The 19,515-nt window shown below is 46.6% G+C and overlaps 1 protein-coding gene across 1 annotated transcript in view; it reads right to left on the bottom strand.

Annotated features, from left to right (window-relative positions):
- Positions 1-19,515, bottom strand: part of ilvbl (ilvB (bacterial acetolactate synthase)-like) — a 43,540-nt gene that overhangs the window by 22,030 nt on the left and 1,995 nt on the right. The window contains exons 2-6 of the mRNA XM_038778754.1: positions 16,911-17,112; positions 11,212-11,339; positions 5,856-5,994; positions 1,950-2,061; positions 704-803 (exon numbers count right to left, since the gene is read on the bottom strand). Coding sequence (XP_038634682.1) covers positions 704-803; positions 1,950-2,061; positions 5,856-5,994; positions 11,212-11,339; positions 16,911-17,112 — 681 coding nt within the window. The remainder of the gene's footprint in view (positions 1-703; positions 804-1,949; positions 2,062-5,855; positions 5,995-11,211; positions 11,340-16,910; positions 17,113-19,515) is intronic.

The following is a 19,515-nucleotide window of genomic DNA, read 5'->3' as shown; positions in this document are numbered from 1 at the left end:
CCCCCCCCCCCACTTCCCTCCCTCCCTCCCCACCACCGTCTGATAAATCCAACAGTCGCAATTAAATTACCTTGAAGGCAGGATTCCGTTGGTTTCTGTTGGCCAACAGACAACCGATGAACAACTGGTATCTGATAATCTCACCCAGCCAAGCGAATGAAAAAAGGAGTTAATGAGTGTAAGGGAAAGGTGCTGCAGCAGGTGGTGAAGCCATGCACTGTGCACACTGAACATTTGAGGTTAACAATAGGCATCAAAAGTGGATTATATTCATTCTTCAATACCCTGCGAACAATCATCTCATTTTAAAGAGATTTAAAAGCAGGTATTACTACAGGTTAGTATCGGATGGTCAACAGAGACATGGTGGATTGCAGCCTCACGGCGCCGAGGTCCCAGGTTCGAGCCCGGCTCTGGGTCACTGTCCGTGCGGAGTTTGCACATTCTCCCCGTGTTTGCATGGGTTTTGCCCCCACAACCCAAAAGATGTGCAGGATAGGTGGATTGACCATGCTAAATTGCCCCTTAATTGGAAAACAATTTTTTTTTTTTTAAAACAGACATGGTGGGCTATAGGGCCTGTTTCTGTGCTGTATGACTCCATGAGATGGTTATTCCAGGCTTAAACTGGTCTCGAGCTGCCTCCCATGACATTTGCGAATGCTAATCTGCACTTGGAGGATCACAAATCTCAGGAATCTACCTGATCAGCTGTGGCCATGGGAAGATCCACTGGCAAAGGTGAGATGTCCCTTTTGTCCCAGGCTCCAGCAAACAGGTTATTTAGATGGTTATGAAGATACCTGAGAAGTAAAGGTGAGATAAGAGATTGTAAGTTACTACAAAGCTTGTCCGCATCTTAAAACACCACCCTCACCGCCGAGGTCCAAATTTCCAAGTGAAACAGCATCAGACCACCCTTCTGATGTTGCAGAAGAAAACGGTGGTGATTGGTTGGCAGGTTGACTCCAATTGGTCGAAGCATTGCCATGGAGAATGCACCAGGGAACTATTCTCTCCTGGCTTGGAATTCAAAAAATGTGCAGTGTCGGGACACGTTCTTTTGGCCAAAGAGGACAGTCCCCAAGTAAGAATGGCAATGCTATGACCAGAGTTGACCTGCCTCCAATTAGCACTCTTTTCTCTCAGTCTTAACTGTTGCTGCCTTTGAAATTTGCCATTCATGCATCTGTCCTGATGAGTGCGAAACAAAAAACTTCAACAGCATGTCGCTTTTCTTTCAGCAAGTTTTACACCCACAAAGCAACTATCCATAAAATTAGTTAATGCCATGTTGGTTTGAGCTTTTAAGTTGAAATGGTTGTCTGACTGGCATAGGGGATTATTCTCAGCCTCAGCATTCCTACCTCGGTATAGGAAAGGGAAATAGAAAAAGAGTCAGAATTCCAGTTTCCAATCCCTAGCCAGCTTACCTCTGCTGGAAATTGTGGACGCGGCACGAAGACAGGCTCGAACTCTGCAGTGATGCCTCCACAGCTGAATTGCCCATTCACACTCACTTTCTAGGCTCACATGGGTAATGGCCACGTGTGTGAGGTGCTGAAAGGTGCGGAACTGTCCTGCAGCACAAGTCACCATACTAGGGAGAGAAAACGGGAAAGCAATACTGTGGCCACGTTCAGTTAGTGCCAGTGGAGGTGATGGCTATGTTTAGCAGAAAACTGGGTAAAAGAAATATCAGCTTCTGCTGGACATTAGATTCATTAATCCCAACTTCCCCCCCCCCCCCCCACCTCAGAAAAATTATATTAATTTGCATGAAAGGCTGAGAACAAAGTGTTGTGGCAACTATCCCCAACATGGTGTCTGAAATATGACTTTACAAAGCTTTAATTAAATAAAAACTGTACATAATATACAAATTGTTGCTTTAAAACATAGAATTAAAAGCAATTTACCCTTAAGCACTGCGATGTTAGTAAACCTACCAATTTATGGCTCTTCCCACAACTCCTTTAGGTGCACCTTTCGGTATGACCTCTTTCTGAACTACGTGATATGGATAGAGGACATCAATTGGAAACTCAACAAATACAGGTCCTGGACACAAAAAATACAAGCACAGGAATAAAAAAATGTTTTACAACAGAAATCATTATATACAAACTAACTGGATTTGGGTCAGCGGGACTGCAAGATCTCGCCTGCAGGAGGGACCACAACATTCCGGCCAGTCATAATTGGCCAATTAGGAAAGTAGGGCCATCTTTTTAATTCATTCACAGGGTGTGGGAATCATCAGCGAGACTTCCATTAATTGCCTATTTCTATTGCCCTCAACTTTTTATTAATAAATGCATTCATGGGATGTGGGGTTGCTGGCTGGGCCAGCTTTTATCCTCGTTGAGGTGATGGGGCTGAGCTACCTTCTTGAACCACTGCAGTCCATATGGTGTAGAGGTATACGCTCAGTGCCTGAGGGAGGGAGTTACAAGATTTTGACCCAGCGACAGTGTTCACAAACTTTTAATGACAGACTGGTACTGACATGGTTACCATCGCTGATACTAGATTATTTTAAAATTAGATTTTTCTTCATTAACAGAATTTAAAATTCCCCACCCGCTGAGGTGAGGTTTGAACTTCTGCTTCCAGGACTCTTGATAACAAAATGACTGTGCTACAGTTGCCTGCTTGGGAAGGTTAGTAGTAAACTGTCTGTCACACTCCTTAGAAGCTGGCTGAAGCCTCTCTCGTTCTGCCCAAACACACTTTAACCCCAGCTCAGGGCAAAAATTTCTGGTAAATGTGATGACTTTTCCACTCCATTAATTAGTACCCCTCTTAGCAAAAACACTAATTATAGTGCATAAGAACAGATGCCAACCAGCAAACAAGATGAGGTACTGACTTGACTTCTGTTTTCCATTCCAATTTCTGTAACACACAAGCAAGTCACACAAGGTGTCGGATGTTGTGAACCAATTTTTTCCATAGATTCAGCCTCAGCCCATTCCAAATGGGAAGAGCCATAAATTATTCAGTGTTCCCATGTCTCAGGAGGTGCCAGGGAAAGTGATCAACCAAATGCAGCCCATGCGGATAATGAATTTTCTCTGCTATTTGCAACGATGTTCCCTGCAAGTACTTTTTTATTTTCCCTTTCGTCCTTTCCAAGGCCATTTTTTTCCTCTTCAGTTATTTGACATTATTTTTCTCCCCCTTACTTTTCCAATATGTAGGCTGTGTTTAAATTGTTACTGGTGCAGTTCCACCAAAGTTATTTATTTCTCCTACCCCACTTGACTTTGGCTTAAAACTTAAAACAAACTCCAGCATCCTCACTGAAGCCAATTTCTCCAGCATCACAGCCACACAAATTCAGCACACGTGCAAATTCAGCCCACATAATCACAGCTTCCAAAGCAGATCCACTTTCCAGAACTCGACACAGAAAAAGTTGAGGATATCCTGAAAGCCTCATTGTGCTCACGGACACACACTGACTCTTATTCCAGCACTGGCATGATTTTAGAATTCTCATCGCATTCAAATCTCGATATGGCCTTGTCCCTCCCCACCTCTGTAACGTCCTCCAACCCTCATGAGATCTCAGCACCAATGTGCCTCTTGCACATCCCAGATTTTGCCCCACTATTAGGAGCCATACCTTCAGTTGCCTAGGCCCCAGGCTCTGGAATTTCCTCCCTAAACCTCTCTACAATTCTGTAAGCTGGTCCTTTAAACCTATTTCTTTGACCCAGCTTTTGGTCACTCTTCCAATATCTCACGTGGCTCAGTGTCAAGTTTTGTTTGATAACATTCCTGTGAAATGTTGTAGGCATCTTGCTGCATTAATAGACACAATATAAATTCAAGTTGTTATTGTTGGAAAGTTTCACATTGATGGATCCTTGATTAGAGCAAAACCTTCCATTATATTAACCAATAGATTAAATTTCTCATCCCTATATTATGCAAATCCTAATGCTGTTTCCTTGAATATAGCTACTCAACCTCCTCTCCTCTATTACCGTCATGCTTAGATTGCAAATCCTACTTTCTCTACTCTGACTTGATGCTTAGCTGCACGTTACCAACCTTACACGTTGGACATCCTGCACCCTATTTCAATGCCACATAGTACTTCACTATGAGAATATGCACTCAACACTAAAGCAGACCAAGTCAAGAAGCAACTAGACTCTGGCTGATGCACAGAAAACCAAGTGTTTTTTAATCAATTACAGACATAGAGCTCCACTGGCTTGGATTTGGAGATAGTTCTCCAGATCAACAAAGATGAAATCAGGACTCTAAAAAGATTTGGTATTTCATCTAGATTTGGAACCATTTTCATTGCAAATGTTGATAACATTGATATGAATGATGCCTTGGAAGAAACAAGCCAGATCATGTAAAGGAGCTAGAGTAACCCTCATACCTGATGAGGGATCAATCTCAGGTTTGTGCCTGTATTTCTACGGATGACAATTCAGCTTAACACTAGCCGGCTCAGAAAACTGTCTAAAATGTTCACCAACTGGATCTCAATTTTTAATTTACAAAGACCATGATAATGAGGCCTTCACTTTTGTGATTTTAACTTGGAGGTCCTTCTCGCATTGATTTCCAAACCGTGCAACGTGTCCAATTAAACTTCCTACAGGTATTAAAACATTAAAACAGTGGAAAGACGAAACAATCATTCAATACACTGGAGATTTTCATGCATGACTTGGCCTCTTTAATTGCGATTTCAAACCCCTCCCCCCAGGAATACTGGCAACATGCAAAATTAATGAATAAATCACACTGACTGACCCCGTTCTTGCCTGCTCCCAATCCCAGACAGAAACTGCTCGGACTGCTCAGGAACCTATAGTGCAGACTATATGGAGTCTACACTTTTTGAGACTGCAACAAAGGCTTGATTGTGAAGCAGGGGAAACTTTACTCTGTATCTAGCCAATGTTGTACCTGTCAAGGACTGCTTGATGGGGCAGTGCACAGGGAGCTGAACTCTGCATCTAACCCACATTGGACCTGATTTGCTAGTACATGATGCAGATAAAATTGTCCGAAAATAGCAGCATGTTCTATCCCCAATTCACACCGAGAAGCACACTAACTCCCCCCATTAAAAATGAGTACGGCTTTCCAGGAATAAAATACTCAATAAATCCAACCTAAGGCTTCTTTGGGTTTGTGGCCCTTAGATGTTTTATCCATCTCGGTTTCTGAAGATTACACATTTCCTGAAAATGACCTTGTATCTGAAATTCTGACATTATCACTCTTAAGCAACCCCTATAATGAGGAGTGAATGGAAGAGCATGTGTGTCACTAGGTTTGGCCCATGGCTGAGTAGTTTAGAACTAGGGGTCATAATCTCAGGAAAAATCAAGAGTTAAACATTCCGGACTTCCGAGAGTTAAAAATTGTTGGAATTCACTACCTAGAGAGCTGTAGATGCTCAGTCATTTAGTATATTCAAGAGTGGGATCAATACATTTATTGGGCATTAAGAGAACCCAGGGATGTGTGGGTAGGACAGGAAAGATTGACAAAGAAATTAACAATCTTTTGAATGGAAGAGCGTGTTTGAGGGGCTGTATGGTCTATTTCAGTTTCTTATTCTGTCACCTTTCAACTGTGAGACAACAGGACCAGTCCTACACGAAGACCATGACATCTTGAATTTAGAGGCAACAATGCCTGTGCAACAAAAATAAAAACAAAAAAACTCAGATGTGAAGTTCTTTAAACAAATGGTGACCTGTCCTTTTGCCTCCGATCCTGACAGATCTTCATTCGTAAATATGCATTTTTAATTGAAATTTTGCTTTGGGGTCAGGATTGGAGAAATGGCACGTTGTAGTTTAATTTCCTACCTGGAGTACCAGACTGAGCCATCGCAATAGCTTTCCGGAGCACAGGAACGATGTCTCGGACTGTCCGAACGGTGCCACAGAACTTACAGAGGGTTTTGAAAAGTGATAGCTGATCAATATCCTGCAGTGCACCTCTGCCCTGGAAAGAAGTAGAAATACCAAAATGCACTTAACCAAAATCATGAATGAAATTTGCTGATCGTGACCATCATGTGTTAACCCTCTAGACTACAGACTATGTATAGCCTCTGGCATAGTCAATTAGATCAATCATCTCAAACCACATTCCCTGCAGTGTAGTAGGATTTTCTTCTCTACATTCTACTCTTACCTATCGGGAGAACATCTCCAAAATGGTTTCTCCTCTTGTTCCTGCAGTTATCTTGAACTCCAAATGTTGGCTCTTTGCTCTTCCCTATGGAAGCCTCGCAGCTACACTGATGATGTGCAGTATTAACCTACCTACACCTCTCAATTTTTCCGGTATTCTGTACACTCAGGTCTGATGGTCAGACCGCAACACACAGCTCCGCCTTCAACACCATTTCCCTCCCCAGCCACGTTTGCAGGTTGAACTAAACTGTTTGCAGCCTCCGCAGCCTATTAAATCGTAACACAAGTTCAAGGTCGCATGTTCCATTACAAAAGCGACTACAGCTACCTGCCCGGAGGGGGATTACATGAAGTGAGCTACATTTTCGCGAGCTCTGCCGTGCTCATCTTGTAATCCTTCATTTTACCCTGGTGCACATTTTCTTGGGATATATGTCTTGCACCTGTGTGCCTGGAAGATCCTGATTGGTGGTTTGCAAAGAGGAGCAGAGATAAATTGTAGAAACTCCTCGTTTGACCATGGCGGTCAGAGTGGGCTTGGGGTGGGGGCCAGCTTGCAATGGTGTTGTTGCTGCTGACCGGCCTATCACCTCGGTGGTGCTGTGTTCATCCAGATGATGGCCGCCATTGAGAATGTTGTTCTGAATGAAGATCTCGGCTCTTGTGGTGCAGGTCGTCAGAGCTCACTTTGAAGATTTACGAGGTATTCTTGAGAGAATGGTGGATGCACGTGAGAGTTCTTGCATTCAGAAAAGAGCACTTTCCCTGCTAAGGGCCCGCCTTCGAGACACTGAGATCCTGCTGCATGGTGTGCTGTTCATCCTGACAGGTTCAGTTCAGGAAGTGGGGCCAGAGCAAGTCGTGTCCGCGAGCCCGGTCCCTAGTGAGAAGCGAGACGAGCTTCCTATTGAGTTTGAAGATTAGTTGCCATGCTTCTGTAATCTTGATTTGGAGGCTGGGTGCATCAGGTTCGATGTTTGAGGCCAGAGGTCAACTGGGGCCCCAACCACTGGCCCTATATTATCCTATTCGCAATGCTCGTTGTGAGGGGTTGGAGATGGCCAAGTGGGTCAAGTCAACCCCCCCTCCCTGCCAGGACCTAGGCTGTGGGTTCCCTGGGCACCGGAGCAGCGACATGATAGAAGTGAAGGTACTTTGTTTGTTGGAATCCTGCAGAGATCAGAAGGAGATTTGTTGATCCTGTCCTGGGGTCGACCTTCTCAAACAACATAGATGGTGTCATTATCCAGCAGTTATTCTATAATCCTGGACATTACTCCCTTGTGATTATGTTGTTGATTATTTGTTGTTTTTTTCTCAACAAGGGCGTGCGAGATGTGAGCACGAGGGTAAGTGTTGTCTGTTATCCTGTTCTAGCAAAAATTATATTGAGTCGATATGTGAAACATGTTCTGTGTACAGTTTTACTCCTTTTTACCAGTGTGCTATAATCCTTGTGGTTATGAGAGGGGGGGGGGTTGCTTTTTGAGACCCCTTATGTCATTTATAATGATGAGGAGTGGACTCAGGGTGGGGTGATGGGTAGATGGTGGGTGCGGAGCTGGTAGGGTTAGTTAAGTACTCAATGAGATGGAGGTAGCCCTCCAGTTAGAGCTAACCATATTGGTTTCTACTTTGGTTTGTCGTTATTTCGAATTAAAGAATCCATGCCTTTCTTATTCGATGGCCTGAAAACATTAAGTATCCCAAGGAGGACTAGATTCGTTCTGACTCTTCCTTGAAGTTGACGATTTTCCTCTGTTTTTTTATTATTCAACAAAGAGCTATGAGTTGTGGCATACACTGAGGTGGGTTTGTTTGATGATTGGCTGCTCTGTTGAAGGGAGAGACTATTCTTAGTATTCCTCCTATGATGGCAGATAGTGCTGGGTGATATCTTTAGATCAGTTCCAGTGGGTTTTCTCCCACCATTCTTTATCCGGGTGAGCAGGGTGCTATTATTAACCCTGGTCTGGTCGTTTAGGAGAGGTTCCCCTAGTTGTACCGAGGAGAGGGGAAATTGCACACACACCCTCTCTCTCTCTCTCTCTCTCTCTCTTCCCCCCCCCCCCCTTCCCCCCCCCCCCCCCCCCCCCCTCCCACCAGGATGCCCAATTGTTAGGTGTCTTGACAATTCTTTTTCTCTTCAGTGATGGGGTCTCCTTAGCTGGTGTAATCATCCTCCAACCACCCAAGGTGCACTGCTTTGGATGTGGTTAGAGAGGTGCAAGTCCAGCTGGGGTCTGGGTGTTGGTGTACTAGAGGTCCTGGAGGTATTGATTCCTGTGTGTCGAGAGGTGCTGGGCTAGGCCATACCCAGTGCTGTGGCTGGTATCCTGTTGCCCCTTGGAGCTAGGTGTTTCCCTTCTTGAAGACGACGCCTCTTAGGGACATCCCTCCCCCCCTCCCCGACCGCATCCCGGGTGGGGTGCATTGTTTGTTGAATGAGAAGCCTGTTCTCTTCTTCATTAGTGTTTGTTTGGCGCGCGCAAGGGAAACATGGAACCAAGGTTGGCTCCTGATCCTGTTTTATCCTGTAGTTCCAGCTCTTTTTCTTGGCAGATCCTGAAGACGTGATCATAATTCGAACATGCTGTTGCCGGTCCTCTCTGTACAAATGTATGGCACGATATTGGTTTGCACTGGGCCTGAGATTGAGGTTAAGTTGCATCGTGTAGTGTATATGCAGCTAGAACTGAGGCTTTTGTGTATTTTCTTTGTTTTCTTTTCTAAAGATGGGTATAAAGAACCTGTAATTGATTCCTGCACGGTTGCAGACGGGTTTGGTGGCCGAGGAGAGGAGGCTGTGGTGTGTCACTGGTACTGTGAGAGTTGAGGGAGATACATATTAGTATACGCCCCATGTTGCCGCAGAAAATTTATCCTGAACTCTCGTGGTAATTATAAGCAAATACGTCATGGGAGGCTGTGCACCATTTTGCCATGTTTTCATGGCTTCATCCTGTTTTCCCACAGTCTCTGATGGGGCGATAGAGTCATCTAGCTATGTCTAATGATTACATCGAGCCAGTAATGTTGCTCGCCTATTCCCCTCTGTATTCATGATCTTGAGCCTATTTTCCTTGCTTGTTACGATTTTGTAACTTTGTTATATTCTTTGAAAAAATGTAAAATCTTACTAAATATACTTCAATAAAAAAAAATTTTTACCCTCCTCTATTCTACCTCAGGCTCTTTGCTGGTGAAATCCTCATCCATGCTTTTGATACATCTAGGCCTCTGTACTCCAATGCTAGCTTGGCACCTTCTATCACTCAACTTCTGTATTTAATGTCTTCAGGAATAGTATTGCCCAAATCCTAATGAACTCGACCAACACTTTGGTCCTCACTTATCTATCTACATTGTTTCCAAATCCTCCAACGCCTGAAGTTTAAAATTTCCATTTACATGGTTAAATCTTTCATGGCCTCTCCTCAACCCCTCCAGTCCGACAAAATCAATCCTGTCCACTCCCAAATTCTTCGTTGTGGACTCTAGCTTCATGAAATCTCTCTTCCCACCACTGTTAAGATGTGCCTCCAGTCCCATGCTTTGGAATTCTCCCATGCTCACTTTTCCAAGACCTTGCTCAAATCTCACCAGTTGGGTGGCACAGTGGTTAGCACAGCTGCCTACAGCACGGAGGACCCGGGTTCGATCCCGGCCCCGGGTCACTGTCTGTGTGGAGTTTGCACATTCTCCTCGTGTCTGCGTGGGTTTCACCCCCACAACCTAAAGAAGTGCAGGGGAGGTGGATTGGCCACGCTAAATTGGAGAAAAATAATTGGGTATTCCAAATTTTTAAAAAAAATTAAAAGTGAATCTCACCAGTTTTATCATCTAATTGAATGTTTATCTCTACCTTGAGCACAGTATACGATTTTCATCCTATATTTTATACAACATATAACCAGTCCAATCGGCCCAACCAGTCCATAGAAGATCATAGATCATAGAATTTACAGTGCAGGAGGCCATTCGGCCCATCAAGTCTGCACCGGCTCTTGGAAAGAGCACCCTACCCAAGGTCAACACCTCCACCCTATCCCCATAACCCAGTAACCCCACCCAAAACTAAGGGCACTTTTGGACACGAAGGGCAATTTATCATGGCCAATCCACCTAACCTGCACATCTTTGGACTGTGGGAGGAAACCGGAGCACCCGGAGAAAACCCATGCACACACGGGAAGGATGTGCAGACACCGCACAGACAGTGACCAAGCCGGAATCGAACCTGGGACCCTGGAGCTGTGAAGCCATGGTGCTATCCACAATGCTACCGTGTATGTAACTATTAATGCACATCGGGGCCTGTACGAATATACACGGTTGCCCTTTGGGGTATCCTCTGCTTGCACTATCTTTCAACGCGTCATGGAGGACATCTTGAGAGGTTTACCGCGTGTCGCTGTCTACTTAGACATGCTGGTGTTTATGCCCAACTCCAGCCTCCTCCCATCTTTCATCATCTAAATCTATCATTGTAACCCTCGATTCCCTTTTCCCTCAAATGCTCGTCAAGCCTCACCTTCAATGAGTCAGCACCATTCACTCCAACCTAACCCCGGTAGCAAGTTCCACACCCTCACCACTCTTTGGGTAGAGAAGTTTCTTCTAAATTCAAAAGCCCTCGACAACATCTCACACCTCCCTATCCCTGTAATCTTTTCCAGCCTCACAACACCCCCCGCCCCCACCGAGAGGTATCGGTGTTGTGCTAATCTTGACCAGGAGCAACCTTGGTTTTAATCACTCCACATTCAGCTGCCTGGGCCCCAAGCTACGGAACTTCCTCCCTCAAATTCTTTGCCTCTTTCTTTCCTCCACTACCTCTTTAGCCATGTTTTTGATCACCTGCCCTGATAGCCCCTATGTGGTTTGGTGTCATATTTTATTTGATAACACCCCAGTGAAGTACCTTGGGATCTGTTACAATGAGGTGAAAGCAGTACGTGAAAACAAGCTGTAGTTATTGTTCCCGAATGCAAACATTCCCTCATGGGAAGTTTCTGTTTACCTGTAAAAGGGTTGCAGCTGCTCCCCCAATTAGCAGCACCGGAGTCTCTGCCATTTGTGCATTTTTAACCGCAGTCACAGTGTTGGTTAAACCAGGACCAGCAGTAACTGCAGCAACACCAATGGAGCCTGAAACACAGAGCCAATCAGTTTTCAGTACACGTGTTCCATAGCCATGGTTCTTGCAATGTTAAACAGGCAGACTCCCCAATATATTGAGATGAGCTTCATCCACCCCCTCACCCACCCCCACCCCCACCCTCAACCCCCCCCCCCCCCCCCCCCCCCCCCCCCCCCCCCCCGCCCCTCTCCCCCAATGTCAATGGCTATAGGATATTTCAGCTGGTCTCTTCACCATTCTGGTTAAGGGGGAAACACAAGTATGATTGGCCTTCCCACTGCACTCCCCTTACTTTTCAGTCAGAAACTGAACGGTGCTGGGTTCTGCTTATAATGCGAAGACTCGGCTGTGAGGTGAAGAGTTTCACAGTTTGGGGAGCATACGTACAGCAAACATAAGGGGCAAGACAGCAGACCCACAATATTAGAGCTACACTGACGTCAGTTCAAGATAGAACAGGCTGCCTACGCCAAGAGGTGCAGAGCAGCTGCAATTGGTTCCAATAATGCAAGATAAACAGATCTTATATTAGTATAGCAAAACTAAGGAAGATTAAAAAGTTGTCTTATGAATCCATTTTCACTGTTATTTGCAGCTTGAGTCCCCTTTTCTTTCTCTTTCCCATTAACAGCCATTAAATACGATTATCCCGAATAGCTTCGGATTGTAGCATTAAGCAGTGACATTTGGATTAGCAAGGTGCAGGCTATGGATTGAAATAGTAAGTCTGCATAGGGTACAGTACTCTAAGTGATCTTCTTGATCAAGTTTTCTTCCGTAAAATGTAAAAGTGAGTGCCAATAAACCAGTCTGAGGTTGTAATGAAAGGCACCCTGTATCTTAATGGTTGGCTGCACCTTACAGAGATAATAACGTAAAGGGCCTATGGTGGCAAGGTTTAAAAAGAGAGAAGCAGTAAATTGGTTCGCAAGCTATGGCTCGGTGCATCAAGATTGGATTCAAAGTCCTCTACGTTGCAGCAGGAAAAGCAGAACTAGATAAGGATTGTTGAAATCATGGGGAAGATTGAGTCACAGGAGAAAACGATGTGCAAAGTTTGATTGATTGATTTATTGTCACATGTACTGAAGTACAGTGAAAAATATTTTTCTGCGGCCGAGGGAACGTACACAGTATGTACATAGTAGACAAAAAGAAAAAAAATCAACAGAGAACATTTACGAATGGTACATCGACAAATAGTGATTGGTTACAGTGCGGAACAAGGGGCCAAACAAAGCAAATACAAAGCAAGAGCAACATAGGGCGTCGTAAATAGTGTCCATACAGGGAACAGATCAGTCCGAGGGGGAATCGTTGAGGAGTATTGGAGCTGTGGGGAAGAAGTTCTTCCTATGTCTGGATGTGCAGGTCTTCAGACTTTTGTACCTTCTGATGGAAGAGTCTGGAAGAGGGCAAAGCCTGGGTTGGAGGGGTCAATGATAATGCTGTCTGTCTTCCTGAGGCAGCGGGAGGTGTATACAGAATCAATGTGGGGATGGCAAGCTTGTGTGATGTGTTGAGTTCACCACATTCTGCAGTTTCTTGTGATTTCGGGCCGAGCAGTTGCCATACCAGGCTATGATGCAGCCGGATAAGATGCTCTCTATCGCACATCTGTAGATGTTTGCGAGAGCCGATGCAGACATGCATATTTAAAAATATGAGAGAGCGGGGTGTAGTTCAGAGAACCATAATATCCCTACAGTGCAGAAGGAGGCCATTCGGCCCATCGTCTGCACCAACCTTCCGAAAGAGCACCCCACCACCCCACGCAACCTGCACATCCCTGGACACTAACGGACAATTCAACATAGCCAATCCACCTAACCTGCAGTTCTTCAGACTGTGGGAGGAAACCAGAGCATCCGGAGGAACCCCATGCAGACACAGGGAGAATGTGCAAACGCCACAAAGACAATCACCCGAGGCCGGAATTGAAACTGGGTCCCTGGCTCTGTGAGGTAGCAGTGCTAGCACTTGTGCCACCGTGCCGCCCGTATCAAAGGATAAATGTTTGAAATAATCTATTAGATGAGATAATGAGACAAAGGGTTCCAAGTGGATGAGAAAAGCAAAAGCATGGGACAGTACAAGGACAATGGGCTTTGGTGGGAAGATCAGGTAACGAGGAAACAAAGGAGGACAGGGAAAAAAAATAATTTATAAAGTTCCTTACAGATGTTCCAAAGGGCTTCACAGCCAATTATGTACTTTCATAGTCACTGTTCAAATCTGGGTAAGCTAGAGCTTCAATGAGAGGTACTTAGAGATGTTTTTATTCCTAATCTTGTGAGGCATTTTTTTTTTTTAATTGAAGAGAAAACAACATTGCATTAAAGGGAAAACCGAGTATTTGCAGTCAGTACGAATAGTGGAGGTGCTGGAATTCCATTTGAATCAGTGCAAACAGTGATGCCAAGAATATTAAAAACAAAATGCTACTGTTAGAGCAAACAGGAAGTGATAACTGATGGAATGATGTTAAAGCTGAAATAAACCGTTTCTGTTGGCCAAAAGCTACAGCACAGATCAAACATTTCACTGAAAAGGGTGTGAGCATTGAAGTCTGTGATCTGAAGGAAATTAAGGATTGTACAATGTAGAACATAGAGGAACAGGCGAGAACTCATTAAGTCTTCCATCTTGTGGGCATATGCAGTCGGGGAAGGCGCCAGGGCCAGACGGGTTCCCGGTGGAATTTTACAAAAAATATGCGGATCTGGTGGGCCCTGTGCTGGTGCGAGCCTTCAACGAGGCATGGGAGGGGGGGGGCTCTGCCCCCGACAATGTCGCAGGCACTGATCTCTCTGATCTTGAAGCGGGATAAGGACCCCGTGCAGCGTGGGTCATATAGGCCTATCTCGCTCCTGAATGTGGACGCCAAGCTGCTGGCAAAGATCCTGGCTACCAGGATAGAGGATTGTGTGCCAGGGGTGATACACGAGGACCAGACGGGTTTTGTGAAAGGGCGGCAGCTTAATACGAACGTGCGGAGACTGCTAAACGTCATCATGATGCCGGCAGTGGAGGGGGAGGCGGAGATAGTGGTGGCATTGGACGCGGAGAAAGCATTCGATAGGGTGGAGTGGAAGTACCTGTGGGAGACGCTGGAGCGGTTTGGATTTGGGGAGGGATTTATTAAATGGGTGAAGCTGTTATATTCGGCCCCGACGGCAAGTGTAGTGACGAATGGTAGGAGATCGGAGTATTTTGGGCTCCACCGGGGGACCAGACAGGGGTGCCCCTTGTCCCCCCTGCTCTTCGCACTGGCAATTGAACCGTTGGCGATGGCACTGAGGGGCTCAGGGGGGTGGAGAGGGCTGACAAGGGGTGGGGAGGAGCTCCGGGTATCGCTATACGCGGACGACCTGCTGCTATACGTGGCAGACCCAGAAGGGGGAATGCCGGAGGTGATGGAACTGCTAGCAGAATTCGGGGACTTTTCGGGGTACAAGCTAAACCTGGGTAAGAGTGAGGTATTTGTGATACACCCAGGGGACCAGGAAGAGGGAATCGGGAGACTCCCGTTGAAGAGAGCAGGAAAGAGTTTTAGATATTTAGGGGTGCAGGTGGCAAGGAACTGGGGGACTCTCCACAAGTTGAACTTCTCTAGGCTAGTGGAACAGATGGAGGAGGAATTTAAAAGGTGGGACATGGTGCCGCTGTCGCTGGCGGGCAGAGTGCAGTCCGTTAAAATGACGGTCCTCCCAAGGTTTTTGTTTTTATTTCAGTGCTTGCCCATCTTCCTCCCTAGGGCCTTCTTCAAAAAGGTGACGAGCAGCATCATGAGCTACGTGTGGGCGCACGGCACCCCAAGGGTGAGGAGGGTCTTCTTGGAGCGGAGTAGGGAGAGTGGAGGGCTGGCATTACCCAACCTTTCGGGGTATTACTGGGCGGCTAATGTGTCGATGGTGCGCAAGTGGATGATGGAAGGGGAGGGGGCAGCTTGGAAACGAATGGAGAGGGCGTCCTGTGGCAACATAAGCCTGGGGGCCCTAGTAACGGCGCCATGGCCGCTCCCTCCCACGAGGTACACCACGAGCCCGGTGGTGGCGGCCACCCTCAAGATCTGGGGGCAGTGGAGGCGACACAGGGGGGAAGTGGGAGGTCTGATGGAGGCACCGTTAAGAGGAAACCATAGATTCATCCCGGGGAACATGGACGGGGGATTTCAGAGCTGGCACAGGGTGGGCATCAGGCAGCTGAAGGATCTGTTTGTAGATGGGAGGTTTGCGAGCCTGAGAGAGCTGGAGGAGAAATTCGGGCTCCCCCCGGGAAACGTGTTTCGACATTTGCAGGTGAAGGCATTTGCTAGCCGCCAGGTGGAAGGGTTCCCCTTGCTCCCCAGCAGGGGGGCGAGCGATAGGGTGCTCTCGGGGGTCTGGGTCGGAGGGGGGAGGATATCGGACATATACAAAGTAATGCAGGAGGCTGAGGAGGCATCAGTAGAGGAGTTGAAAGCCAAGTGGGAGGGGGAGCTGGGAGAGCAGATAGAGGATGGGACATGGGCTGATGCCCTGGAGAGGGTTAATTCTTCCTCCTCGTGTGCGAGGCTTAGCCTCATTCAATTTAAGGTGCTACATAGAGCCCATATGACGGGGACAAGGATGAGTCGGTTCTTTGGGGGTGAGGACAGATGTGTCAGGTGTTCGGGAAGTCCAGCGAACCATGTCCATATGTTTTGGGCATGTCCGGCACTGGAGGAGTTCTGGAAGGGGGTGGCAAGGACGGTGTCGAGGGTGGTGGGATCCAGGGTCAAACCAGGATGGGGACTAGCGATCTTTGGGGTTGGGGTGGAGCCGGGGGTACAGGAGGCGAGAGAGGCCGGAATACTGGCCTTTGCGTCCCTAGTTGCATGAAGAAGGATACTGATACAGTGGAAGGACGCGAGGCCTCCAAGCGTGGAAACTTGGATTAATGACATGGCAAACTTTATCCAGTTGGAAAGGGTCAAATTCGCCCTGAGAGGGTCGGTACAAGGGTTCTTCAGGCGGTGGCAGTCTTTCCTCGACTTTTTGGCTCAAAGATAGGGTGCAGAGGTCGCATGGTTAGGGGGGGGTAAGTATTTTCATGTAAAAAATCTCTTCAATAAAAATTATTTTTAAAAAAAAGTCTTCCATCTTGGATTAGGATAAATGGTCGGCACAACATCGTGGGCTGAAGGGCCTGTACTGTGCTGTACTGTTCTATGTTCTAAATTGCCCTTAATTGGAAAAAAAAATTGGGTTTTCTAAATTTATTTTTTTTAAATAATGGAGTGAAGTATGGGAGGCTGCAGAAGAGTTAGATGAACAGAAAGTTTAGAGGGAGCAGGGAAGGAAACAGAGCGATGTAGAGTTGGACTCGAATCAAGCTCTGCCTGATGGAAGTAGTGTCATCCAGCAATGGAACAAGATGGGGTAGTCTGATGCACTGTTAGCTTGTGACTGCACCAAACATATAAAACAAAATTTAGGGGGATTGCGAGGGAAATGCACAAGCATAGGAAGTATCAGATTGGTACAACTGGGTTATTCTTCAGAGCCTGTGCCAAGTGTATGGTACCCCTTTGCATAATGAGCAGTTACCCTCATTACCTGAAAGCCTGGCCACAGCATCAGCAGCAAATACAGCCGTGACTTCATGTCGTGTGTCTACCACACGTATCCCAATCTTCTCACAAGCCACAAGAATGGGCGAGATGTGTCCTCCCACCAAAGTAAAAACGTACTTCACACCATGAGCCTTCAGCACCTCTGCCACGCTCTCACCACCATGTCTGGGACTCGATGCTTCCACCTGTCCAATGAATCAAAGGAAAAACATCACTGACCCAATGAAATAACATCAGTTTTGATGTACAGATCCCATGCTTTCCATTTGCACTCCGAACCACAGTTGTGGAATGCCAGTCTCTCCTACACATGAGCTGTTGTACCTTACTGCCTGCCCTATAACCAGTGTCAGAGCTTTTCAATTCTCAGGGTTGGAGTTGCTCTTCACCCTTTGCTCCCCACCCACAGGACTGACTGCCCCCTCAGTGAAGGGGGCATAGCTCGCATACCGTTGCAACCGGTCCACATCAGACGGCACTTTCCTGGCCCTACACTCATCCCTAGAGCATCTCGAAAACAAGAACTCCTACATCAGACTCTTATTTATTGACGACAACTCTGCCTTCAGCACCATAATCCCAGCCAAGCTCATATCAAAGCTCCAAAACCTAGGACTTGGTTCTCCACTCTGCAACTAGATCCTCGATTTTCTGACCAACAGACCACAATCAGTAAGAATGAACAATAACACCTCCTCCACAATAGTCCTCAATACTGGGGCCCCGCAAGGCTCCGTACTTAGCCCCCTACTTTACTCTCTGTACACACACGACTGCGTGGCAAAACTTGGTTCCAATCCATCTACAAGGCTGCTGCTTCATCGGAAGGGGTATTGAGTACAAGAGTTGGCAGGTCATGTTACAGTTGTATAGGACTTTGGTTCGGCCACATTTGGAATACTGCGTGCCGTTCTGGTCGCCACATTACCAGAAGGATGTGGATGCTTTGGAGAGGGTGCAGAGGAGGTTCACCAGGATGTCACCTGGTATGGAGGGTGCTACCTATGAAGAAAGGTTGAGTAGATTAGGATTGTTTTCGTTGGAAAGATTGAAGTTGAGGGGGGACCTTATTGAGGTCTACAAAATTATGAGAGGTATGGACAGGGTGGAAAGCAACAAGCTTTTCCCAAGAGTGGGGGTGTCAGTTACAAGGGGTCACGATTTCAAGGTGGGAGGGGGAAAGTTTAAGGGAGATGTGCGTGGAAAGTTTTTTACGCAGAGGGTGGTGGGTGCCTGGAACACTTTACCAGCAGAGGTGGTAGAGGCGGGCATGATAGCATAATTTAAGATGCATCTGGACAGGTATATGAATGGGCAGGAACAGAGGGAAGTAGGCCTTGGAAAATAGGAGACAGGTTTAGATAAAGGATCTGGATCGGTGCAGGCTGGGAGGGCCGAAGGGCCTGTTCCTGTGCTGTAATTTTCTTTGTTCTTTGATACGACCATAGTGGGCCGGATCTTGAATAACGACGAGTCAGAATACAGGAGGGAGATTGAGAACCTAGTGGAGTGGTGTAGCGACAACAATCTCTCCCTCAATGCCAGCAAAACTAAAGAGCCGGTCATTGGCTTCAGGAAGCAAAGAACTGTACACACCCCTGTCAGCATCAACGGGGCTGAGGTGGAGATGGTTAGCAGTTTCAAATTTCTCGGGGTGCACATCTCCGAAAATCTGTCCTGGTCCACCCACGTCGATGCTACCACCAAGAAAGCACAACAGCGCCGATACGTCCTCAGGAAACTAAGGAAATTTGGCATGTCCACATTAACCCGTACCAACTTTTACAGATGCACCAAAGAAAGCATCCTATCGGGCTGCATCACTGCCTGGTATGGCAACTGCTCGGCCCAGGACCGCAAGAAACTTCAGAGTCGTGAACATCGCCCAGTCCATCACACGAACCTGCCTCCCATCCATTGACTCCATCTACACCTCCCGCTGCCTGGGGAAAGCGGGCAGCATAATCAAAGATCCCTCCCACCCAGCTTACTCACTCTTCCAACTTCTTCCATCGGGCAGGAGATACAGAAGTCTGAGAACACGCACGAACAGACTCAAAAACAGCTTCTTCCCCACTGTCACCAGATTCCTAAATGACCCTCTTATGGACTGACCTCATTAACACTACACCCCTGTATGCTTCACCCGATGCCAGTGCTTATGTAGTTACATTGTATATCTTGTGCTGCCCTATTATGTATTTTCTATTATTTCCTTTTCTTCCCATGTACTTAATGATCTGTTGAGCTGCTCGCAGAAAATTACTTTTCACTGTACCTCGGTACACGTGACAATAAACAAATCCAATTCAATCCAATGTGGTCCCAAGCGGACAGGGTCATTGCCACACCATCCCTACTGGACAGGGTCACTGCTGCCCAGTCCCGACCGGCCAGGGTAACTGTCACCCATTCCCCAAGGACAGGGTCACTGCCGACCCGTCCGGACATACTAATAATAATCTTTATTATTGTCACAAGTAGGCTTACATTCAGACTGCAATGAAGTTACTGTGAGTCGCCACATTCCAGCACCTATTCGGGTACACAGAGGGAGAATTCAGAATGTCCAAATTCCCAAACAGCAC

The sequence above is a fragment of the Scyliorhinus canicula genome, chromosome 19 (assembly GCF_902713615.1).
Source record: "Scyliorhinus canicula chromosome 19, sScyCan1.1, whole genome shotgun sequence".
In the NCBI taxonomy this organism is placed as follows: Eukaryota; Metazoa; Chordata; class Chondrichthyes; order Carcharhiniformes; family Scyliorhinidae; genus Scyliorhinus; species Scyliorhinus canicula.
Note: the sequence above shows the minus strand (reverse complement) of the source record. Positions and strands in the feature narration are given on the sequence as shown.